The sequence below is a fragment of the Alternaria ventricosa genome (assembly GCF_023758065.1).
Source record: "Alternaria ventricosa strain BMP 2768 chromosome Unknown scaffold_4, whole genome shotgun sequence".
NCBI classification, from domain to species: domain Eukaryota; kingdom Fungi; phylum Ascomycota; class Dothideomycetes; order Pleosporales; family Pleosporaceae; genus Alternaria; species Alternaria ventricosa.
In genome coordinates, this window is record NW_026055684.1 from 668,388 (window position 1) to 692,080 (window position 23,693).

A 23,693-nucleotide genomic window follows, 5' to 3' on the forward strand; every position below is an offset into this window, starting at 1 on the left:
CTTTGGCATGTGTGCCGCCAGAGCCTCAAGCGGGTTCTGAGCATGAACGGCAGCCACGAAGGCCCCAAGAAAAGCTACCACAGTTCTTAACCGCATTGGGAAATATCATGTGCAGGTGTCGTAAAAGAAAGGCAAAATGATAGAGTTGAGGAAAAGGCGATGGCGGCTGGCTTCGGACAACGCTTCGTACGAAGGTTTGAAGGTAGTAGGTTATGTACTACAGTAAATACCAAGCAAATAATCTGCACGGCGCTCGTGTGGACTTGCGATAACACAGAATGTGCCCACTTGAGCGTTCTCACCCGGGCCAAGGGGAAATCATACCGAAATATGGATCGGTGGAGAGTTGGCAGGTCGGGTTACGAAAGACACCGAGAGGGGTGGAGAGCAAGGGATTGCTCTGCAAATGCCGTATCGAGTCGCTGGGGAACTGCCTTTGCACACCCGGTCACGGAGCCAGGGTCTGTACATACCGCGCACCTTCCCCCATTTTGACAAGCCCTTCAAGAGTTGTCTCTGGGCACAGTCGATGTCGTCGAGAATCCCTGGAGACGGCTCGTAGAGTTACCAAGACATCCTGCCGTGCTTATGCGGACGGGGATATTTTTCAGCACACGTCGGAAGCTGGCCGCGATGGTCGTTGTTGGTGATAGAACTCCTCTGGAGCTACTTGCGCTGACTCTTACTCGTTCATAGACCCTTGAAGCCCACCCTGACCGCCAAGTCGATTCTAGCACGTGCATAGTGGAGTCGTGCATGGATTACGATCGATACAGGTACGTTACCATTCGAGGCGTCCTCTTGTGGCCGCGCTGGAGCCCTCGATCGACTTGGGTCTTGAAATTTGAGGTGGAGACTTTCGCGGCGTGGTTATCCGATGACGTTTGCGGCGTACGTTGGGCAGTCGCAACTACCGTGTGTGGTAGCGACGAGGCGTGCCGCCGGCAGAAGAGGTTCAGAAGGATGCCAAGGTGCATATATTGGATGCAGCAGCGACGACAATCATGAGATATCCAGATTGAGCGAGATTCAAGCTAGACGACGGCTACATTCTAACTTTGAACGTTGACTTGCAAAGTTCAGCCATCTCGCGGGAGTTTCCTTGCTACATGGAGGTAAGTTTACGCCAGCCAGGTTCGGCCCGACTTGCAGCCCTGGAGTGCGCCCAGGGTGGAAGTTCGGTCTAGCTTCAAACAACGCCTCGTCTCCCCGCTCAATCTCTTGACCTGCAGCTAGGAGAATTTCTGTCCTTCGCTGACTCGAAAGGCTCGCATTCGTCAGTGCGGGCGAGGATGCCGTCCGACATGGGAAGCCTTTCTACCATGCGCCTGGATCCACTAGTGCACGGATTGTACTACCATCCTCATGCGGTAAGAACAGGCTGACCTGTAAGGGGAGGATTAGCCGCAGGTCGCATTCGTGAAATGTCAAGGACCAAAGGGGTAGATGGTCGATGATCGTAATGTTCACCACGTGTACCGCGACTACCGGTGGCGCTTCGTGATGGTTGATCGAGGCTGTCCTGCATGCCAATATAAGCTTTCACAGGGAAGCCCTCGTCGCTTTCTCTCCACACTCGTTCTCGCAACGACGTTGTATATCCAGTCCTTTGCTTTTTGTCTCTTCTTTTTTGCAAGGTTATTACTACCTCTAATTCCGTCACCATGATTGTCTTGAAGGCTCTTGCCGTCCTCTCTTTACTTACCAACTTCACTTCTGCACGCATCATGTATGTTACCACGTGCCAATACCAACAAATGAGTGCTAACAAAATAACAGCAACGGCGCCGAGCACACTCCTTACCGCGGCGAAAATGTCAAGCGTGCTGTGAGCGCTACCAATACCACCACTCTTGAAGACTACGAGTATGTCGTTGTCGGATCCGGTGCCGGCGGTGCACCTCTCGCAGCCAGGCTAGCTCTTGCTGGCCACAAGGTCCTTCTTCTTGAGGCCGGTGATGACCAGACCAACACCACTCAGTACAACGTACCCGTCTTGCACTCTGTTGCCGCCGAGTACGAGCCCATGCGATGGGACTACTTTGTCAAGCACTTCGACGACGAAGAAGAGCAGAGGAGGGACACCAAGCTCACCTATGAGTTGACCGACGGCACCCGCTACACTGGTCCCAACCCTCCTGAAGGCGCCAAACCCCTCGGTGTTCTATACCCTCGTGTTGGCTCGCTCGGAGGCTGCACTGTTCACAACGCCCTCATCACTGTATACCCATACGAGAGTGACTGGGAGTACCTTCAGAGCATCACTGGCGATTCTTCTTGGGCACCAAGCAACATGCGCAAGTACTTCACCCGCTTGGAGAAGTCGCGCTACCTACCCAACAGCGTTGTTGGACACGGATTCTCTGGATGGCTCGAGACCTCCCTGACCGACCTCACTTTGATCGTTCAGGACCTTAAGGTCATCTCCCTCGTCCTGGCTGCTGCTACGGGTATGGGTAAGAACCTTCTTTCTTCGCTCATCACCACCGTTACTGGTCTCGGTCAAGTTTTGCTCCGCGACATCAACAACCCCGGTGCCAACCGCGATTCTGCCGAGGGCATGTGGCAGGTTCCTCTTGCCATGAAGATCCCAGAGTACAAGCGTGCTGGCCCCGTCGACTTCCTTCACCAAGTCATGAACGCGAAGAACCGGGATGGAAGCCGCAAGTACCATCTCGACATCCAGCTCAACACCCTCGTTACCAACGTCGACTTCAACCAGAACGGTACCACGCCCAAGGCTACTGGTGTCAGCTTCTTGACTGGAAAGTCTCTCTACGGCGCTGACCCGAGACGCCAGTCCGGATCTGCTGCTGGCAAGGGAACCAAGGGATCCGTCACTGCTACTCGCGAGGTCATCCTGTCAGCTGGTGCTTTCAACACCCCTCAGATCCTGAAGCTTTCCGGCGTTGGTCCCAAGGAGGAACTCGAGCAATTCGGCATCAATGTCGTCAAGGACCTACCTGGTGTCGGCACCAACCTCCAGGACCGCTACGAAATCCCTGTCATCGGTCAAGCACCCAGCAAGATCTCTCTCCTCAACGGCTGCACTTTCCTTGAAGGCGACCACGACCCCTGCCTCGAGAAGTGGGAGACTGGCAAGCTTGGAATCGGAAAGGGTGTCTACGCCACCAACGGTATCGCGCTTGCCATCACCAAGAAGGCTAGCAACTCCCCCAACGGCAACGCTGATCTTTTCGTCGCTGGTTGGCCTGCGTACTTCAACGGATACTACCCCGACTTCTTCGCCAACGCCACCCTTGGCCGCGACGCCTGGACCTGGCTCACTCTCAAGGCTGAGTCTCGCAACAACGCTGGTACTGTCACCCTCCGTAGCGCTGATCCCCAAGATGTGCCTGAGATCCGCAAGCGCAACTTCGCTGTCGGCGGTGACGAGGACCTTGACGCGCTTGTTGAGGGAATGAAGTACGGTCGCGAGGTCTTTGAGGATCTCATTCCTCTTGACGGCAAGTTCAAGGAGGTTTGGCCCGGAAAGCAGGTTCAAACCGACGAGCAGTGGAAGGAGTTTGCCAAGTACGAGTCCTGGGGTCACCACGCTTCTTGCACTTGCCCCATTGGCGCCGACGATGACGAGAAGGCTGTTCTTGACGGCAACTTCAAGGTTCGCGGTGTTGAGGGTCTCCGTGTCGTCGATGCTTCCGCTTTCCCCAAGATTCCTGGCACTTACCTCGCTCTTCCCCTCTACATGTTGTCTGAGAAGGCATCCGACGTCATCATCGCGGACGCCAAGGTCTCCAAGTAAAAATAGCGAGTAACGGGAGTGCATAGCGTGACTCCACCATCAAGTTTGGTTGTATATATGTAGCGTTCCTAATGTATATTTGAAAATCCGTTAACACATCCCGGTCAATACCGCCATACCCGCAACGTGATCCACACCCGCGACCTCCTCATCTTCCAATAATTTATCAATCTTGCTCTTGCTCTTGATCCTCCAAAATGCTTGCGCGCCATCTACAAACCTCTTGCTAATATCGTCTACGTCTTCCGCAGGGCATGCGGCGAAGCACAACCGGAAACAGTTGAAGCTGTCCGTTGCCCGGATCTCCTCGTTGGCGGCGAACATTGTACCGGGAGCTACGAGACACAGGTAGGGTTTCGAGGTCCAGAAGACCCACAGAGCCCTAGAAAGGCGGGCAGCAGGTACTTGCTTGGCGAGCGGGTGGGACGCGAAGTCGAAGCGCACCCACACGAACATGCCGCCAAGAGGTCGAACGAACGAATAGATCTGCGTCTTCTCAACCACAGCCCAGTCATCCTCTTCGTCAGCGACGTCGACGAGACTCCTTCGGCGCCCAGCCTTTACGGCCTCCTTTCCAGCATCAAGCGTATCGCACATCTTCTGCATGCGACGCTCATAGTTGCCTCTGAGGCCTTCCAGCCAGCGCACCCATCCATCCACTTTCCAGCCACTGCCATCGGCCGCGCCGCCCTTACCAGGGTCATTCGAGGCCTGAGGACCCATAAGCAGTTCTGCCATCATGGACTGGACGAAGCCTGAGGGTTGCTGGGTCGAAGTCTCGGTGATGCGGAGGAGACGTTCTACGAGTGCAGGCTGCGCGGTAATCCAACCAAGACGGCACCCGGGGGCTACCGTCTTGGAGAAGGTATCGAGACGAACAACGCGACCCTGGTAGTCTACGCTGAGGTATGAAGGAATGAGACTGTCCAGGAATTCGAAGCCGGAAGATTTGGTAGGCTTGGGAGGAACGCTGCTAGGCGACGAGGACGGGTACTGCAGGTACCAGTATGGGTCATCCTCGACGATGATGATGTCGTACTTGACGCAGAGAGCGTAGATCTCGGTTCTGCGCTGCACCGACAAGGTACCCGATGTAGGGTTCTGGCCAATGGTGACGGTGTACATGACATGGGGTCGGCGGCCCTTTGAGTAGTCCCAGTTCTCTAGAACATCTTGCAGACCTCCCTTTCCATGTGCCATCATTCCCTCGTCATCGATGGCTACCGGCGCAATGTTGAAGCCTCGTGGCCTGGCGGTCTGGATGGCGTTCATGTAACAGTATGTCTCGCACAGCAGTCCTGGCCTCTCGTCGACAGGGTCATGCTCAGCTGACCACTCATTGCTGAGCGCTGTCAGCGTCTTGGAGAAGCCATCGGTGGAGCCGCAGGTCAAGATAACCTCTGGCCCGTTCTTGTATGGTACGAAAGGATGTAAGTTCTCCCTTGTGAATTGTCGGATGAACTGGTATAGTGCGGGGTATCCCAGAGCCTGGCCGTATTGCAGCGCAGACTTCAGATCGATCATGCGCAGGGGATCTGGCACATTGGAGTACTTGGGCACGACGAGGCGCGACGCAGGTGGCTCCTTCTCTCTACGCTCTGAGATGGATGTCTTCGCGAGCTGGGCGGTCGGAGGATCGTCGGCGGGCGGGTCGACAGGCTTGTTTGGTGTTGGCTGCCATCGGTTCGGCTGTGCGACTTTGGCCTCGAGCGTGTCGTAAGGGAAATAGTGATCGTTGGGGAGACCTGGACGAGTTCAGTAATCTGAGGCGAAACGGGTGGTCAGGCGCGCGCATACCTCCAGCTAATTGGGCGATCCCGGGAATCTGGAAGTACTTGTAGAACTGTTTGACAGAAGAAGCTTCGCGCGCTCTCGTGCTGCGTGACAGGAAATGCGTAAGATCCACTGGATCGGGGAAAGAGCTCGGGTCAGAGTTGTACGGCGCCATCGTGGCTCTGCAGCGGTGTGCGGATAAGGTTTACGCGGACGCGTCAAATGCAACAACTCTTACAAGATCGTCCAATACAAACAATCGCATGCAAAGAGGTAAAAGACGATGGGGATATTCCTGGGTATGGAGTCGCTCCGTCGCCCGAGGCGAATGGTCCGAGGGACCGATAAGGCGCTGATTAGAAATGCCAGAACGGTGACCTCATCACCAAACGGGAAGCCGCATGAGCTGGCTAGGCCACGTTGAGCCACACGTGGGAGCTGCAGCTGGGAATAACCATCTTGAACAACCTGGGATGAGAGCAAGCATGATAATTCCCGTTCTATCGGCGCGTGAACCTTCGGATACTGCCATTGTCGCCGACACCCAAAGCTTTGGAAGCTTCCTCTCGGAGGCCGATCCTAGCGTCTCAGTGCCGTGAAGCCGGAACGTGGGCACTCCACAGGCCCGCATCATGCAGGTCCCGAAGCTCCCCAGAGCTCTTTCCTTGCCATGCCTCCGCCTTCGCTCATATATTCTCACCTCTTCCACTCCCTCACCTCGTCCTCTACATGAGCGTCTTTTGAGTTTTTGCCAACCTTCGCTCATCGTCGCACATCTCTACGCGCATCCCTATCGATAAGCATCCATTAAGCCTCGGCGCATCGTCATCCTATTCACTACCAAAGTGTCGTCTCCTACGAGATCCCGCCACGAGCTGGCATCCATCTACGACATGGAGCCGCGGGAAAGCCTCGACGACGAAGGCGCGCCTCCGCAAGCCTACCGCGACGACGAGAACGCGACGACACTTCCTGCCGAGTCAGCCGACGCCGTCGCGAATCCCGAGACATCCGGCCAGGAGTACGACACCCCACAAGAGCCCTATTACGCCAATAAGTACATCCCCCCGCGGTTGCAACGTGTATGGAACAATGTTGTCGTATGGGTCAAGGGTCCACAACCGCCCCGACCCTGGAAGATACACCCTTTCTTTCCCAAGATACAGACTGCGCCAATCCAGTTGCTGAACAACTACTTTCCCGAAAGAAGACAGAAGATTGCCCTGTTGGTCTTTTTCTACTTCTGCTGGATCCTGACCTTTGGCTTGGTCCTCCATCGTAGCGCGTTTGCAGCGGACATACCTGGATATGGCAGCCCCGTGCGAATACGGTGTACGGATCGCTTCTGGGACGATGGCAATGGCTGCGGCCTCAACGGCGATCTATGCCGACCCTTCGAGAACAGCACCATGCCGTTCCGCTGCCCCGCAAACTGTAAACGCGTGCAATTGCTAAATCCACATGCTGTTGGTGACAAGAACGTCAACTATCGTCCATTGGTTATTGGCGGACCCACCGACGAGGAAAACACGTTGGAGAACACATACTACCGCGCCGACTCTTTCATTTGCGGAGCTGCTATCCATGCTGGCTTCATAAATGACGCGTCGGGTGGTTGTGGAGTGGTTGCGCAGGTTGGCGAGAAGACTGACTACCCCAGCGTGAACAGGAGACACATCAAAAGCATTGGCTTTGACTCGTATTTCCCGCGCTCGTTCTCCTTTCTGCCTGGTACGGCAGCCAAATGTCGCGACTTGCGGTGGCCATTACTAGGCGTATCGCTAACCTTTACCATCCTGTTGTCTTTATTTACTACCTCACCATCCGTCTTCTTTACCTCCATCTTCGTCGGTGTCTTCTTCCACGTTGCACTGGCATCAGACCCTCCCAACTTGACTGATTATTACTCCATAATCAGTATTGCTCTGTCACGCTTCCTTCCCGCGTGCTTTTGCATGTATGCTATCTACCGGTTTGCAGTGCGTCGCCAACTGCAAGGTCTTCACGCACAAGTAGAGAAAACCATCCTCTGGCTCGGAGGATGCTGGATCGGCGCCCTAAACAACTATACGTTCGACAAGATTCCCATAGAGCGTCTTACACCTCACGATATCAAGAACCAGCCAGGCGCTATTCCTGCGCTTATCATTATCGTCCTCACCCTCTTCGTCATCGCTCTAGGACAGGCATGGTCATTCCGTGTCGAAGGGCGTCTACCACGTTACCTTGCCCTCTATGGCATTCTGGTGGCTGGCATCCTCGCACTCGTCGCCATACCAAGGATGAACGTCCGCATCCACCACTATATCCTCGGCCTGCTCCTTGTACCTGGCACATCTATGCAAACACGCCCCTCGCTCCTTTTCCAAGGCATTTTGATCGGCCTCTTCATCAACGGGACCGCACGCTGGGGCTTTGCCAGCATTCTCGAGACGCCCGGCGCACTTCGCGGTGACGCACCTATCGGCACCGTACTGCCACTCATCACTGCGCCCATCATCCACAACAACTTCAATCTTCATCACCTGAGACCCAACATCACTTTCGATTGGCACTACCCATTCCCTGAGCCTTATGATGGAATGAGCGTTTTGGTCAATGATGTAGAAAGGTATCACGAATACGCTGACCGTATGGAGGAAAGCTGGACGTGGACTAGACACATGGAAGGCGTGAATGAATACTTTCGATTTGCCTACATAAGAGGCGGTGGAAGGGGAGATTACACGAAAGCAGGAGTTTGGAGAGCGGATGGCGGTTGGACGGACATGGCCCCTGGGCCATCGTGATCCATTTGCGAAGAATGTACTAGTCTTGTTTAGCACCGCATCGCATCGCATGGTCCTTTTTGTTCACAAGCTTACTACCACAAGTGAAGCGCGTGAACAAAAAGGACCATGCGATGCGGTACGGTACTAAAGACTGCAGTTATTGTAAGGCTAACAGGTCGCACATCATTGCTTCGGCTCCAGATCTATCTCGATGCACATATGCAACAACACCTTCATTCTTTCCCTCAAGCTTCCACTCAACTCATCCAACTTGTACGAACGTTTCGGAGGCTGCGCAAATGGCAACGAGGGTATCGTTCTTCTAATGCAACATGACCGGGCGGACGAAATCGTCCATACGATGTATATGTCAGATGCGATCGCTAGTCAGGTTGCACATCGATTTCGCAAGGAGTGAGACTACGCTTCGGGGAAATGCGTGTTGGATGTTCCACTTTTTGTAAGATTACAATGCATTGCTGAGATTGCACGACAAGGCAACAGACACTTTCTAGATCCTTCTGTGATAACATGTCGCTCTGAGTATTGGGTCTACTTGGTTCGTCTTGGTGTTTATCATTCGTCCGCCGTTACGGACCACTCGACCCGTGCAGAAGGATACGTCTCACTACCTGGCCTAGCTGCGACCCACCTAAGGGCGCAGGTCTGTCTGTGTCGGAAGTATGGGCAAAACCTCATATCGTCCCATCGCTTGTATCCAAATACATGAACACGCATTGCGCTCGTTCAATGCCTAGTTGAATTGCACAATGAGCACGTGATCGGTGTAACTGGCTGGGGCCGTTATTTCCGTACTCACATGCATAAGAGTGGTTGAGCGGGGCCATTGTGCAATTCCAGCCGAGGAGGGGTCGGGAATGAGTGGGGCACGTCTTGCCAAGTATGCCTACGCATTGTGTTGGTGGCATCATCGGACGACTGGTACCTGAGAACATTTGTAATGTGGATGCTGGCTCGCTCGGCGTTTTGGGAGAAAGACGCGAGCTGCTGCCTGCTGCATTGGGTATATAAGTTCATGAAAGAGGGGCGTTGGGAAGGAGCCATCAACAGCTCAACCGCGGCTTCCTCCCCTGCATCATCGGTTATATCATCAACATCATCGCTCGTGCTTTCCCCGCTATCAATTCTCCTACGCATTGAAGCTTTTGTCTGACTCTAGACATCACCAACCAATCCCCACGAATCAAACTCGGATTCCATCACCCATCACCATGGTCAAATCGGTCTTCGGAGGAGCTGCGCTCTCAGACTCTGCGTACTTCAACACGCAAGAAGACCGTGCCAAACTCGTCGATGTTCTGCTTGCCAACGGCGTCAAGAACATTGATTCCGCACGTCTCTATGCTGGATCCGAAGTTGCCATCGGTCAGCTCGAGAAGCGCAAGGACTTCGTCATCGATACCAAGCTCCCTGGTGGTTTTGGTCAGCCCGGTGAACTCAAAAAGGACACTGTGATCAAGCACTGCCAGGAGTCCATCGAGCGTGCCAAGATCGACCAATTCGACATCTTCTATCTCCATGCTCCAGACCCATCCGTTCCCTTTGAGGAGACCTTGGAGGGCATGAACGAGGTGTACAAGAAGGGCATCTTCCGCCGCTTTGGTCTCAGTAACTTCTCGGCTGAGCAAGTTCAGCAAGTCTACGACATTGCGAAGGCCAAGGGCTACCCGCTCCCACAAGTCTACCAGGGTAACTACAACCCCGTTGCCCGACACTTGGAGACTCAGCTCTTCCCCACACTCCGCAAGCTCGGTATGCACTTCTACGCATACTCGCCCCTTGCTGGTGGCTTCCTCGTAAAGACAGCAGCAGACCTCGATGCAGGCGCCGGACGCTTCAACGAGCAAGCCATGGGCAACATGTACGGAAAGCTCTACGACAACGAGACCATGCGCAAGGCGCTCGTTAAATGGAACGAGATTGCTGAGAAGGAGGGAGTCACCAAGGCGGAGCTCGCATACCGCTGGGTAGCCTACCACAGCGCGCTTGAGGGAGACGAAGATGGTGTCATCTTCGGTGCTAGCAAGATTGCTCAGGCTGAGCAGACTGCGCAGAGCTTGAAGAAGGGCAAGCTTAGCGACGAGGCGGTCAAGGGCATTGAGCAGATTTGGGAGAGCGTCAAGGAAGTTGCTCCTGTTGATAACTACCACAGTTTTGCTAAGAAGTAGTAGATGGCGCCATGATATATTAGAAGTTGTCACAATGTCATAGTGAAGCATTGACATATTCTACCTTGATCTCATTGTGCTGGCCTGTAACGGTCTACCCGCAATAACATACGATGCCCTATGCGCACCATCTGGTGCCGTGCTCCCGAAGACCCTTTTGACCCGTCTTTCGCTTCACGACTAGGTTACTATGAGTGAACACTTGATTGTCCTTCAAAGGAAGCGAAATTCTATGCATCTGGAGCCGTTGAGTGTCAACCCAAGCATCGGAGCGTCAGCCTTCTTCGTGAAATTCTTCAACCGTGCATAGTATCTTCGGAGGAGATCATTCTTCGGCTTGTAGGTTTCGGTCTGGGTAACGCAGATATCGACTCGCTTGAGAGGCAGGTCAAGTAGCGGAATACCGCGACCATTGAAGGTATCGCCGATGTGCACGCTCATACTATCCCAAGAGCCATACTTTTTGATGCGAATCTGCTCTCCGTGGCTCTCATCCCAGGTCTTCTCGTAATTGCGGTAGAAGTTTTCAGCAGCTTTCTCGATCTCTAGAGGTGCTTCCTCGCGGATTTGTCGACATGTTTGTATGAGGTTGAGGTGTTGAGCTTTGCCGAAGTGCTCTCGATCGGTTGAGGAGTAGGGTGAAAGGAATGGGTATATCAAAACGCGAAGTTCTGGAGGCAGCTGTAGAAAGCGACTGGCCGTACTAGGTGTGACGGACGGGACCGGCGTCATGAGTTTATCGGTTTGAGGTGTGGGTGGGAGGCTGTCCGGGGTAGCAACTGCCACGGCTTGCTCTGTCATGTTGGCGAGTAATCTTCAACCTAAGTAGATGGTTGAATGATTTGTATGCATTAAATTCTGGCTTTCTACAGATTTCCAGCCTTCTTGTACGTTTAGGAAAGTAAGGAAGAAAACATTGCGGGGAGCGAATGCCTAGCAGGCCCTGACGCTCGAGCAGCTATAGCGGACTTCATTCATCTTGTGACGTCAAGTTAGCTAGATTACTACATCTGCCTAACGATAAAGCTCTGGTATTCCATTGTGTACCTTTCAGATTGACTCAATGCGTCCTGCCTGTACCCATCCCGCGCCACCACCTCGACTCGACTTCTACACTTCGACTACGATCCGCATACAAATATCGGATACTCCCTCGAGATGGCTTCTACGTCTTCCAAGGGTCATAATAGCGACAATACAGGGTTGCAGAGCGACTACACTAGATTTTCCGCTTCCCATTCGTCACTTCCCGCCATGCACCGAGATGGACGCTCCTTCCTCGACCTCCCCGTTGAGCTCCGCTGCATGGTGTACCAATACTTCTTACCAGTGGATCAGCTAGCTACCTACCCCAAACCATCAATATACAACGCCTTAACACACATTTGCAAGCAAATTCGAGAAGAAGCGCAAAAGGAGATCCAAAAGGCTACCGATGGGTACTTTCGCGCCCATGATGCACGATGGTTTCGCAAACCGAGCTTCTATTTCATCATACAACCCGCCATCGACCCTACCAACATTACTGTTATCATCCCAGAGGTTTTCCCCGAGTTCCATGATCCGGATACATTGTTCCTCAGGATTCCGCTGCTCCGTCTGCCGCTCCAGCAAATCACCTTCGACATCTCCACCGCGATCGCAAACACGACATTTCCCTTTAACAAGGATGCTTTACGTCACCTACACTTTTGGATCAAACATCACATACCCCAGGCGCGCCGGACAACTATTCACTGGGGACAACGCCAATCCCAGGACACGATGACGGCTATGAGTGACTTCTGCAGAGGCTTGGAATCCCGTTCGTTTTTCGACCTCCACGGTGGTGAATATAAGATATTGACTGAGTGGGAAGACGTCACACATCAAGGTGACGAGCACGGCGTATCGGAGGCTGTAGCCCTGACTTTCCAAAGGACACCTTGGTCTCGAGAGGAGTTTCTGGAAAAGTTGCATGGTAGAGCAAAGCGAGCTGTTCGGCGCATCGATGGGAGCAGGGCATGATGAGCGAACGATGCAGTCGGTCTATGTCTCGTCTAGAATATGGGAAAGATCTTACATCTCCTCTGGCTTGCCGTTTTTCATCTGGTTGCTGTCACTAGAGTAGACGTGGAAAGCTGGGATACGTATGTTGAAGGAAAGGTCTATAGGGCTCGAGTCACGGAAAAATGAGAAGCCAAAACCATGAACGACTGCATCGTCTTGCACAGATCGTGAAACCCCGCAGATGAAACTCCATATTCCCATATCCAACCGCCGTTTTCTCTTCACCCCAATCGCTAAAAGTATCGATGGCCACTGACACCATCCTCTCAGCCTAATCGCTCACTTCCTCACAACGGTAAGAGCTGGCTCCGGACCACTTCTCTTCTTCTTCTTGACCTCGACCTTGGGCGCAGTCTTCACCCTCTTCCTAGGCTGCACCTCATTCGGCTTGGCCGCCGTACCCCTCTTAGTCCCCTTACCCTTGCCCTTCGCTGCAGCTTCAGCCGCCGCAGTCTTCGCCTGAGCCCCCCTCTTAGTTCCCTTATCGGCCCTTACCTTCTTGACCTTAGGTTCCGGCTTCAGCAGTCCATGCTCCTTGATGTAGTATATGATATCGAGCGCCACGTCGCAGAACTCCTGCGTGCCGCGGATGAGTTGTAGCGGCTTCTTCTTGCTCTCCAATCCTGCTCGGTATCGGTCCACGACAGCGAAGAAGATCTCGGTTGTATCGGCATCGACAGCGTCGCGCATGCGCTCGTATTCCTCTTCGCCGCGGTTGTGATCTTGATGGAAGTGACCACGTCCCATACCCAGCACGTCGCCGATCTCGAACTGGACGTACGCTTCTATGACCATGATGGCGATGGTATGGAAGTTCAAAAGCGCTTGGGCGGGCTCCGGGTCTGGGGAATCGAGGGCTTGTTTGCCGGGAATGAAGACTTCGATCAATAGGCGCACTTCCTCGTCTGCGTGGTCGGGAGAGAGGAGGATTTCTTCACGCACCATGCCTGGGAGTGAGACCTTGGCGCTAGGGATCTCTTCGCCTTTCTCGAGAGGTTGGCGTTGCATTTCATATCGGGGAAGCGTCCAATCAATTTGTTCGATGTCGTCGGAGGTAGGTGGCGCGTTCTCGGTGGGTGTGGGAGAGGGTGAAGCAGGCTGAGGAAGAGGGCGTGGCATGCGCACTACCTTCCGGTCGACAGTAGGTCCAGTGTTTTTGGGCTTGGAATTGCTCGCGACGAACTCGACGTCGGAGTCATGATCCTGGCTAGTCACTGATGGGTGACGCTCTATCCGCGTCCGAAGCGGCTCATCGTCATCGGAAGCGTTGACTTCATCGCCACAGTCGTGTTCACCGAAGACTTGCTTTCGTGCCTTTTGGGTGACCTGGGGAATACGCCGTTCTGGTGTCCAGTTGTTCGAGCTGTTCTGTCCGTAGTTCATCTGCTGATAGCCGCTCGGAGAGGCACGTTGATAGCTCATTGGGCCAGTGAGGAACGCAGGTAGAGCAGGTGACTGGCCATGATAACTGGCAGAATCGTAAGATACCTGTCGAGTCGATCGATGACGCTCCGCTTGCATCTTGGCTTGGTCTAAATTTCTCCGCTTCTCCTCAACCCGGGCCTGAAGCTCTTGTTGACGATTGAAGGCAGAGTCGAGATCGAGTTGGCGGTTTTGGCCAGCGGGCTGTTGCGACCCATGGCGGGATGAATGTGTTCCGTACAGCGAAAGGCCTTGGAGGATGGCAGCTGGGTTCAGTGCACGTGCGCTTCCGATTGAGGGTGAGCTAGACTTGGTGAAGTGGACCGGGTCCGTAAATCCGTGGTTACGTTGACTCCACGGTACCCCGGCTTCAGCTTCGCCACTAAGGAAGGCCAGAGATTCTTGATCGATTGGATCTTCTGGCCGCATATTCATCTTTTGATATGTGAAGTTGGACGACATGGCCTGGTGGTCGATCGGTTGATAATGCTGGTGTTGTCGGGCTCCGCTGGCTGCGTCCGCCTCGGCTTGGTTCGCGGCGTTGGAGGCCCACTCGTCTACATCGAAGGGGTAAGACATGTTGGTGTCGGCGACAAACGACAAGTCGTTGTCACGTGCGATCGATGGTCCGTTTGCACTCTGCTGATAGCCGCCGTTGACGTCATCGACACCTTGCACTTCCACGGCCGCAGTCCCCTTCAAGTTCTCGGGTTCAGATCTAGCAGCCTGGACACCGAGAGCATCCGAGGACTTACCTGAAGTGTCATGTTCGATCGAGACCTGTATTGACTCGTCGCCAAGTTGACCATCAATGCTCATAGCATCCCTAACCAGGTCCTGACTTCGATCGTCGACATTTCCATGTGCATCTTGCTCAGGCTCGTCCTTGACCATGATGACCTGACCCGGACTTCCCATGGGCTCATTCAGGGGCTTCGGGGCTGAGTCTTGATTATCGCTCTGTTTCTCGATCTTGGCTTGTGGCGAGCTCGATTTTGGGCTTGGGGGTGCAGTAGCTTCATGGTCTTCGAGTTCCTGCTTGACGACGGTGTTTTCGATGAACGGCTTAACTGATCCATCCGAAGTTGCGCGCAAGTCTGGGGAAGTAGATGAGGCATTGCTGATGTTTCGGTGACCTTGCGGAGAAGTCACAGGAATCTTGGTACTGTACTTCAGCTTGACCATGAATTTCGCTTTTGCGCTTGAATTCGGCTCTTCTTCAGAAGTTAGACTCTCGTTGCCGTTGACTGCAATAGGAGCGGAGTCACCTTTCGGGAGTTGGTCTGCGCCATTGCCGGGTCCTTGACGCGATTTGGTCTCAGGACTCTTCCTCTGGTCCTGCTCTTGAACTGGTGTCGGAATCTTCCGATGCGGGCTGCCCGCGGTAGGATGAGGGTCTGGCGATGTAGCGTGATTGCTCGCGGCGTCCATAGTGTCGGCAATCTTGCGGCCTGCGAGATCAGTATTGCGGAAGACTGATTGGCGTCTTGCGCTGGAAGCTGTATTTGTCGAGCAATCTCAAGGTCGCGATAGTTACTTACCAGTCGTTCTTCGGTGTTTGTGATAGGTTAGGATGTTGGTGGGTATAGTAGGTAGGACGAAAGACTGAGTCCTTTCTTATGAGCAGTAGCGGCTTTATATGAAGCCCGCAAAACAGTTGGCAGATAATTAATCACGTTCAACTTTACCTGAAAGCATAATTAAGCGCTCTCTCACCTTTGAGCTCGCAGCTGCGCGTTTGCTCTGTCGAAAAGAGCCCACGGTACCAATGAGGCATGGGATGTGGAGTACGGGACGGATACTGATGACCGCAACTGGAGCCTAACGAGTCACAAGAGCAGACTGCCGACCTCGGTGAGTAATATTTACTTGTGGGCAGGATACTGCGCTCTTGATTCGCTGTGACAAGGCGTATTCACGGGTATCCGAGCAGAAGGACTGGAGTCACCTGAGCTGAGATGACGACATAGCAGGGCGTTGTCATAACGACGTGTAGGAGTGAAGAGAACCACGTAATGGCGAAGCACGGAAAGTGGATGTTGAAGACTATGCGAAGGTCAGCGCTCCTTGAACTTTGCCCAGGGGGAGCGAAGACTCACCAGCACTGCTAGATCATCGAAATAGGGAGGGGTATCTATTCTTCTATCTCCTCGATCTTATCTCTTCCGTCGCTTCGCCATGCCTGCGATTGAGGATGAACCATTGTTTGCATGCTCACACAATCCTTCCGATATCCCCCTTCAATCTCGTCACGAACTCGTCGAATAACGGCGCCAACGAGCAGTCCCGATACTTATCGACAAACAACCCACCCTTGTTCTTCAGCGCCGCGACCTCCTCGGTGTCCAACTCTTTGCCCTGAATGACAGTACCCTTGGGGTATACGGGCCTCGTCCCACTCTCGACCAATTCCACAAACGCTGGATCAATTGGTACAGAGCCGAGGAATGGTACTTCAAACTCAGTCGCCATGACTGCTCCGCCGCCCTTGCTGAAGACATTTGTGCATTCCGAACAGTTCGGGCACACAAATCCCGCCATGTTCTCTACCACGCCTAGTACCCTTATTCCGGTCTTCTTGCAGAAGTTTAGCTCCTTCTTCACGTCACTGACGCTGATGGCCTGCGGTGTTGTGACTACGACGGCGCCGGCCAAGAACGGGACGTGCGGGTTGAGAGCAGGAGACGGCGTGGTGTTCTTCAATAGGGTTTCGAGTAGGGAGATATGTTCGTCGGAGGTACCGGGTGGTGTGTCGATGAGGAGGTAATCGAGCGGTGGCCAGAGCACGTCGGTGAGGAATTGGCGCACCATAGCGGTCTTCTTTGGGCCACGCCAGATTACAGCATCGGAGCGCGAAGCCAGGATGAAGCCCAGAGACATGCAAGATAACGAGCCAATCTTCTGCTCACCTCCAGCCGCCTCCGCCCCTTCCTTCTGATGCGCAGCCAACGTCTGCTCGCCATGAACATCAACCGGTATCCAACCACCAGGCGCCTGTCTTACTTTCGCATCTTCAATACCGAAGAAGCGCGGTATACTCGGGCCCGTCAAGTCTATATCCAATACGCCGACCGAATGTCCTTGTAGCGATAGCGTGAGGGCGAGTTGCGTAGTTACGCTCGATTTGCCGACACCGCCTTTGCCGGAGAGGACGAGGACGATGTTGCGAATGTTTTCGAGAGGCATCGCGTACACGGAGGCTCGGACGGCCTGGGTATGTATGAACGGCGGGGGTCGGTGGGGTTTACGTTGACGGGTGTTGATGGGAAGTGGTTCGTTGTATGGGGGTGTATGCAAGCTGAAACCCTGTAGATTATCGTACTAATCTGGAGCGTCGTCGGATGGGCGAGAGGAAGGGTTGTGTGGGTGGTGTCGCGGATGGCGCATGATGTGAGTGATTGAGGGTTGTGGAGCGCGCTTTGAAATCCAACGACCTGAAAGTGGCGGTTTGCGGCGAGATCGGAGGTCCGACCTTAACCCGAGCAGGCCTACCTTACTACCAGCGCATTATCTCCCATGAACTCTCAAAAATGTTATGATATAGTTATCTTGATAAACGGCAAATGGTCATCTCACAAACTTAAACTGACTCTAAAGTCTTGCGCTTAATACATGGCGATACATGGACATGTATGACTGTACCAGGATCTGTATACCTTCCTTAAGCGTCTTTCATGGTGACCAAGCCCACGATAACATCTCAGCCATAAGTTCGGGAAATCATGTACTTGAGGGGGATATGCTACTGCCTCGAGCACATGATCTACCGAACTTATGGCTGAGATGTTACCGTGAATACCGGTCCAAAACCGACCTCATGAAGCCAGTCAAAACTTGGACATTTGATGATCGAGCCCAAGAAATCATTCCATATCTGGTATCAAATATAATCCCCTTTTCCAATCCGTATTTTCGAAGGTATCTTAATCGCCATCTCCCTAAACAGCAGCCTTCTTCAGCGGCACCTCCTCGCCAACAACCAATCTGTATCCCTCAGCACCCTTCTCAGTCTCCAAGTCCTTTGGTGTCGCCGCCTTGGCGCCCACCTCCGGGAAGCTAAACGCCTTGCTCCTGCCTCCCTCGAGACCCTTCCAAACACCAACCGTGTTCCAGTTCGTCCATGTTAGCGCGCCAACCCACGGCTGCACATTCCAGCCCAGCTCCAGTGTGACGTCCGTCCTATTGCCCAGCTTGCCGGTAATATCGGTAATCTTGTACTTGGGCTTCTGGTTATCGAGGTGGAGTTCACCGACGGGGTACGGCGACGCGGTCTTTTGCTTGGATGCAGCGCGTTTCTTGGCGGATTGCTTGGGCAGCTTGGACTTGGGGTCGGGGTGGATGAAGTGGTTCTGGTTCCAGGGCGCGGACTTTGAGGCGACGATGGCATCCCAGATGATGGCTTCGGAGGGGGGTTCCGAGGCGCGGGTGGAGGGGTAGACGGCCTTGAGGTAGACGAAGACTTGCTTCGTGTTCCAGTTGAAGAGGGAGCTGAGATCTGCATAGAGGCGTCAGTCACGGTGTTTGAATGCTTGGCCGCAGCGTAGTTGCGGCTTGGGTGAGAGACGTACCAGCATCTAGATCGAACTTGACATGCGCATACTCCTCCCGTTTGGGTGAGTAGTAGTGCGGGCGCCCTCTCACTACCTGCACATTGCGCAGCGATATATTGGCCGTCGGGTTCTGCGGGGAGACAAAGCTACTCAGCGCGATGATGCTCGCGACTGTGAAAGCGACTGTGGTAAAGAAGCCAAAGACATTCTGGAGACGCACAAGCGTCGAATGCATTGTGAAATGTGTGGAGTGAGCGCAGAGCCCAGTCTATTAGCCTCTGTCGGCCACGAGAGGGAGAGGGAACTGTTGGATGGTGGGCGTGGAGATGTAGCCTTGGGTGGTCCTAACACGTATCTGGACTCTTGCGCGGAGGTCGGAGCTCAGCCCTATGAGACCAGGGTTCACCTATTTCACGCTAGTGCACTGTCTCACCATCTCATGTCAGACGAGCGGACATTGACACAAGTACACATGTTCGAGTGAGCTGAATTTTATTGATGCTGCTACCGACGACTCAATGTGGGTATCAAGCTGCACCACTCCCACCATCCACCGTTATTCTCCCAGTCACCTCGAGCTCTATCTATGACATGTACGCGCATCGTCTATGCATTCCTCCCAGATGTGTTCACGCTGAACGCCGCAACGCCACGCTAACTTACTTTCTGGAACGCTCAAACAATACCGAACAGACGTTTAAATGATCGAGAAGACTCTACTGTGCAGCAGGTTGCGCGCCGCCCCTTGGGCCTCCACGCCCACGGAATCCGCCACGACCACGACCTCGTCCTCTACCACCACGTCCGCCATCTAGATTGGCCGGCGGTGGTACGTTCGAGTAGTTACGCGGCTGAAAGTTCGGGTTGTTAGGAACAACTCCCTCCGCGGGGTCAGTGTTGTCGATGACAGTGAAGCCACCACGGCCCTTGTGGCCTCCTCGTCCACGGGGAACGAAGTCTGCTGAGCCACCTCGGAGGTTACCGCGAGCGTTGCCGCCATTTGGAGCTTGGTTCTGGTTCTGCGCGGGCTGGCCATTTGCTTGTCCACCACGGGGCGCAAACCCGCCACGGCCACCACGAGGTGGTCCGCCATGGATCGGGAGGGTCTGCTGCTGTCCTTGGGGTTGCTGTGGTCCTGGGCTTTGGCGTGGTGCGAAGCCTCCACCCCGTCCGTTCGCGCCTCCGAATGCTCCTCGGTATGACCCACGAAGAGGTGCTGGCGTACCTGCTGGAACGAGCTGAGGACCCCCAGGGGCACCAAAGCGAGGCATGTTGTACGATGAAGGTACTTGTTGTGGGCGCTTCGCGGCAGCAGCACTGGAATAGTGGACGACCTGCTGATCCGTCATGTTGAGAACTGCAGTTGCTGGAACAGTGGATCCTCTGAATGGCGAACAGCGGTCTCCGAGCGATGTACCGCTCATAAAGGTGGCATCAAACACAACATCCAGCAACAAAACACGTGCGGTACGGGTCTTGCCAACCACGGTACCTGATGATCCAATCGGTACCCTTCCAGAGTCTTGAACATAGACGATGCGATCGCCAATGCTGAAGTTCTGGTGTCCAAGACGCTGCTCCGCGTCCGACGGCTTCAGCAAGGCAACACGTGGCACCTTGGCGACGGTCTTGGGCTCCACTTCTTGTGTAAGTGGGAAGTTGGCATCAGCCGCTTGCTCGATGAGCTTGACTGTATCAGAGTCGAGCTGCTCGGCGTCCAAAGGTACTTTCTCAAAGTTCTTGGTCTGGACACTCTTTAACCAGGCTCCAATCTCCTTGACCTTCTGCTTTGCGACCTCGGGGGGGTAAAAGTCAGTGTCCTCCCATCCATCACCTGTCGGGTTGTTGATAATGGCGGCAACAAACTCTGGGAACTTGATCATGTATTGCGCCAAAAGGTCCATCGCTTTCTGGCTGTACTCCCATCCGTTGGCTGATTTACGAGAATAGCCCAACACCTTGAGCTTCTTCGCCTCGAATTTGAGGTTCAACCCAAGGTTGAGCTTGAGACCACTTGAGTTGACGTTGAAAGAGGACGTGAGCTTGGACAATGCAAGCGGCGGCATGTTCAATTGCCTTGCCACAACGTAAGACGGAACATAGGGCGTTGACCTCTCAGCCTTGCTGACAACTTCGCGCCCGAAATGCGGCTCTTGCTTCTTGAGCTTGGCGACCATAATTGTAGCCTTGTTGTCGGCATGGCTGACGACTTGCAGAGGACGGCCATAGGCGTAGTCTCCGAGATAGAATGCGCGTGCTCCTTCGGGGAATTCATCCTCGATAGGAAGTGCCTCTTTCTCCAGGAACCGAGGGTCTGCGCTGAAGACGTCGTCTACGACTGTTTGGGTCGCGTACTCCACTTGCAGCCCAGCGACCTCACCATATTCTTTGATGGTGGCTCCTTCGTCGGTCTTTCTAAGTCCTTTGAGCATTTCTACGTGCACGAGGGACTCAATCTCTCCGACGTTGATACCGAGGCGCTTGCTGTACTGGTTCTCGATGCGGTTGGCGGTCTTCTTCCAGTTGGAGATCTCCTGTGGTCCATGAGGAATAGCAACAGGTGCAGGAGATGGGCCGTCCTCGGGCAAAACGTAGTCGAACAACTCGTCCGATACTTTAACCACTTTCGCTTCGTGTAAGAAAGGGTAACCAACATGAACCGCCTTACCCAGCTTGGCCTGCGCGTGGGAGACAGACTGTCGTGGCTCTGTATCAAGGAGTGTGATAACCATGCTTTCGTTCCGGCTATCTTGCATGAAAACATTGACGCCTGCAAACTCAAGCTTGCCATGGAACGGCAAGGTCTTCAAACTGGGAAAGCCAGCCAATGCCTCGGCTCCCAGCTTGACACCGTCCATGAGGCCGATGTAGTACTCCAGTCCTTCCATGGTCGGCAGGTCGAATATATTCTCGATGCACTTGCAGTGGGGAAGGTCCGGGAAAACGCCTGGCAGAGATGACTGATAGACGAAATCCAAATCTTTGGCGTAGGTGAACTTGAGAGAAACTCCGAACGAATTACGCATCTTTTCATCTGGCGTCAAGTCGTTCTCCTTGGTGGCCATGGCTTTGAGCAGACGGTCTTCTTGGATGAACGGAATCTTGACAACAGCCTCCCAGTCCTGCTTCTTTCCGTTCATATCGAGAGTAAAGTCTCGGGGATAGAAGTCGATGATGGGGGAATCCTCGTTCGTCATGAGAGGGTGGTATGCTTTCGGTACGATACTCTTACTGCGGTCGGGCAGTACACCCATCAACTGCTGGAAGGGCTTGAACGGCTGTCCAAGCTTAAAGTTGATGTCCGCCTTTAGACCCCGCTTGACGTCAGAAATCATAGGCGAGTAGTGGTAGCCATAGTACCATGGCCATGACGCTACTCCGCGGTAGTAGTAGAAGAGAACCCATTGCAATCCTTGCACGTAGTTCTCCGTTAGTTTACGTAGCTCCTCCTCGTTGCTGCGGTCCCAATCGAATTTGCTCTTGTAGTAGTCGTTCTTCCAAGCGTCGAACTTCTCGTCGTATTTCTTTTGCATTTCCGATTGGGCGTCTTCGGGCGAGATGTCGACAACCTTGGCCTGCTCGTACTTCTGTACGACGCGTACAATGGCTTTCGTTGATTCGTCGTCCATCTCGTCCTCCTCGTCTGAATCACCCTCGACCAGCTTAGGTGGAGCTGTAACCTGAATATGGCGATCGCCGTCGTCATTTTGTACAGTCTTCCATGGAAGGTGTAGTTTGTCGGCAAGTTCCTGGACAAACTTCCGGTCCTCTGCAGGAAGAGATACAGGAAGGTCAAGCGGGGCTGGCTCCTTCTTCTCCAGGTAATCACCCAGCCAACTCTTTACCTTGGAAAACAGAGCCTGCTGTTGGGTAGTCATAACGATCGTACCTCGCTTCGCCGTCTTCACCATGACGTCTTCCTTTCCAAGTTTCTTACCCTTGAACCAAGCGGCGTCGGAGTTTTCAGATTCGAAATGACGGTATTCAATGTTTGAGAGTTCATCCAACAAGATAGCCAAGCGCTCCATGTTGATGACACCCTCCTCGTTGATGTATCCTTTGCCCTTGGGCAGGACAGTCTTGTAGACGTTGAACATGAGGGCCAAGGCGCCCTCGTTAATATGCAAATGTGGAAGATTGGGAAGGAAATCGTTACCAACAAAGAAAGCCATAAGAATGAAATCGTCAATAACACGCTCCATGTCGAACGGAAAGCTGAGAGCTCCGGGCTCTTCCAGTTCCTGGAACTCAAGCTCCAGGTATTCTCGCACAATGCTGAGATGCATGAGGTAGAAATTCTGGTGTTCCAACTCCTTGGACTTTGTTTGGCTTTGGCGACCAAATGTCACCTCCTCACGCAGTAGACTGAAGTGGGGATCGTGGCTGAGCAGACCCAACATGATCAGGTCGGCATCGAGACCGTACAGGCAGTGGCGGCGGTTCGGGTCGTAGCCCGGCTGTGCCTTGGCCTGACGGATGTACTCCATGACCTTGTGCTCTCCCTCTCCGGGGACCTCGTGACCAGACAGTACGACTTCCACGCCCTGCCAGTCTATGTCCTCGGAGACCTTCTTGTTGATGAAGTACTTGAGCTGCTGCGTGAGCTTCGCCATAAAGGCAGTGCCTGGCGTAATGCAGTTGCTATCGAACGCTTCCTCCGTGGGCATCTCTACGCCTTCGCGGATAGCCTTCTCCCGAGCCTTTTCAGTATCGAGAGCGGTTCGGAAACGTCGTGCACGCTGCTGGTTCATCTTGGCGCGCGGGGCGACACCATCGATGGCCATGAAGAAGAGCTGCTTGGGCTTGATCTTGCCAAACAAGTGCTCGATGTAGTTGAAGATGGAGATGAACATCTGATCTTCGGACTTGCGCGCCGTGACGCTGTCGGAATCGTTGTGGGTGCAATTGTGGATAATACCGTTCATGTCAAGCTGTGGCTGTTAGCTAGGCGCATCAATTGCGACACGGTACCTACGTAGAGACAGTCGAATTCGGGAATGCGGTTTTCGGCAATGAGCTGCGAAATACCGGGATACCTTTCGGACATCCATCGAAAGAACTTGGGGACACCCATGACTGCTACTGTCTAGGAATAGCTGAAGATGGATATGGTGGTGAGGCGGCGATGCACCTTGTGTGTACAAGTGGCGGGGTGAGAGTCGCAAAGAGGGCGACG

The 23,693-nt window shown here is 53.8% G+C and overlaps 9 protein-coding genes across 9 annotated transcripts; 3 read left to right on the forward strand and 6 right to left on the reverse strand.

The window, feature by feature from the left end:
* Positions 1 to 1,664: 1,664 nt before the first annotated feature.
* On the forward strand, positions 1,665 to 3,763 carry J4E93_002901 (uncharacterized protein; the record flags this gene model as incomplete). The annotated part of the gene is made up of 2 exons (XM_049340842.1): positions 1,665 to 1,729; positions 1,780 to 3,763. The coding sequence occupies 2 exons, from the start codon at positions 1,665 to 1,667 to the stop codon at positions 3,761 to 3,763; spliced, it is 2,049 nt and encodes a 682-aa protein (XP_049201724.1).
* A 90-nt stretch (positions 3,764 to 3,853) lies between these two features.
* Positions 3,854 to 5,711, reverse strand: J4E93_002902 (uncharacterized protein; the record flags this gene model as incomplete). The annotated part of the gene is made up of 2 exons (XM_049340843.1): positions 3,854 to 5,508; positions 5,561 to 5,711. 2 exons carry the CDS (start codon positions 5,709 to 5,711, stop codon positions 3,854 to 3,856), a joined length of 1,806 nt encoding a protein of 601 aa, XP_049201725.1.
* A 718-nt stretch (positions 5,712 to 6,429) lies between these two features.
* J4E93_002903 (uncharacterized protein) lies at positions 6,430 to 8,325 on the forward strand (the record flags this gene model as incomplete). Its single annotated transcript, XM_049340844.1, has 1 exon — positions 6,430 to 8,325. One exon carries the CDS (start codon positions 6,430 to 6,432, stop codon positions 8,323 to 8,325), a length of 1,896 nt encoding a protein of 631 aa, XP_049201726.1.
* Positions 8,326 to 9,539: 1,214 nt separating this feature from the next.
* On the forward strand, positions 9,540 to 10,496 carry J4E93_002904 (uncharacterized protein; the record flags this gene model as incomplete). The annotated part of the gene is made up of 1 exon (XM_049340845.1): positions 9,540 to 10,496. The coding sequence occupies one exon, from the start codon at positions 9,540 to 9,542 to the stop codon at positions 10,494 to 10,496; it is 957 nt and encodes a 318-aa protein (XP_049201727.1).
* A 213-nt stretch (positions 10,497 to 10,709) lies between these two features.
* Positions 10,710 to 11,297, reverse strand: J4E93_002905 (uncharacterized protein; the record flags this gene model as incomplete). The annotated part of the gene is made up of 1 exon (XM_049340846.1): positions 10,710 to 11,297. One exon carries the CDS (start codon positions 11,295 to 11,297, stop codon positions 10,710 to 10,712), a length of 588 nt encoding a protein of 195 aa, XP_049201728.1.
* A 1,527-nt stretch (positions 11,298 to 12,824) lies between these two features.
* Positions 12,825 to 15,935, reverse strand: J4E93_002906 (uncharacterized protein; the record flags this gene model as incomplete). The annotated part of the gene is made up of 2 exons (XM_049340847.1): positions 12,825 to 15,459; positions 15,931 to 15,935. The coding sequence occupies 2 exons, from the start codon at positions 15,933 to 15,935 to the stop codon at positions 12,825 to 12,827; spliced, it is 2,640 nt and encodes an 879-aa protein (XP_049201729.1).
* Positions 15,936 to 16,181: 246 nt separating this feature from the next.
* On the reverse strand, positions 16,182 to 17,153 carry CFD1 (cytosolic Fe-S cluster assembly factor cfd1; the record flags this gene model as incomplete). Its single annotated transcript, XM_049340848.1, has 1 exon — positions 16,182 to 17,153. One exon carries the CDS (start codon positions 17,151 to 17,153, stop codon positions 16,182 to 16,184), a length of 972 nt encoding a protein of 323 aa, XP_049201730.1.
* Positions 17,154 to 17,905: 752 nt separating this feature from the next.
* On the reverse strand, positions 17,906 to 18,752 carry J4E93_002908 (uncharacterized protein; the record flags this gene model as incomplete). The annotated part of the gene is made up of 2 exons (XM_049340849.1): positions 17,906 to 18,462; positions 18,536 to 18,752. The coding sequence occupies 2 exons, from the start codon at positions 18,750 to 18,752 to the stop codon at positions 17,906 to 17,908; spliced, it is 774 nt and encodes a 257-aa protein (XP_049201731.1).
* Positions 18,753 to 19,233: 481 nt separating this feature from the next.
* On the reverse strand, positions 19,234 to 23,591 carry J4E93_002909 (uncharacterized protein; the record flags this gene model as incomplete). The annotated part of the gene is made up of 2 exons (XM_049340850.1): positions 19,234 to 23,448; positions 23,493 to 23,591. 2 exons carry the CDS (start codon positions 23,589 to 23,591, stop codon positions 19,234 to 19,236), a joined length of 4,314 nt encoding a protein of 1,437 aa, XP_049201732.1.
* Between the last annotated feature and the right edge of the window lie 102 nt (positions 23,592 to 23,693).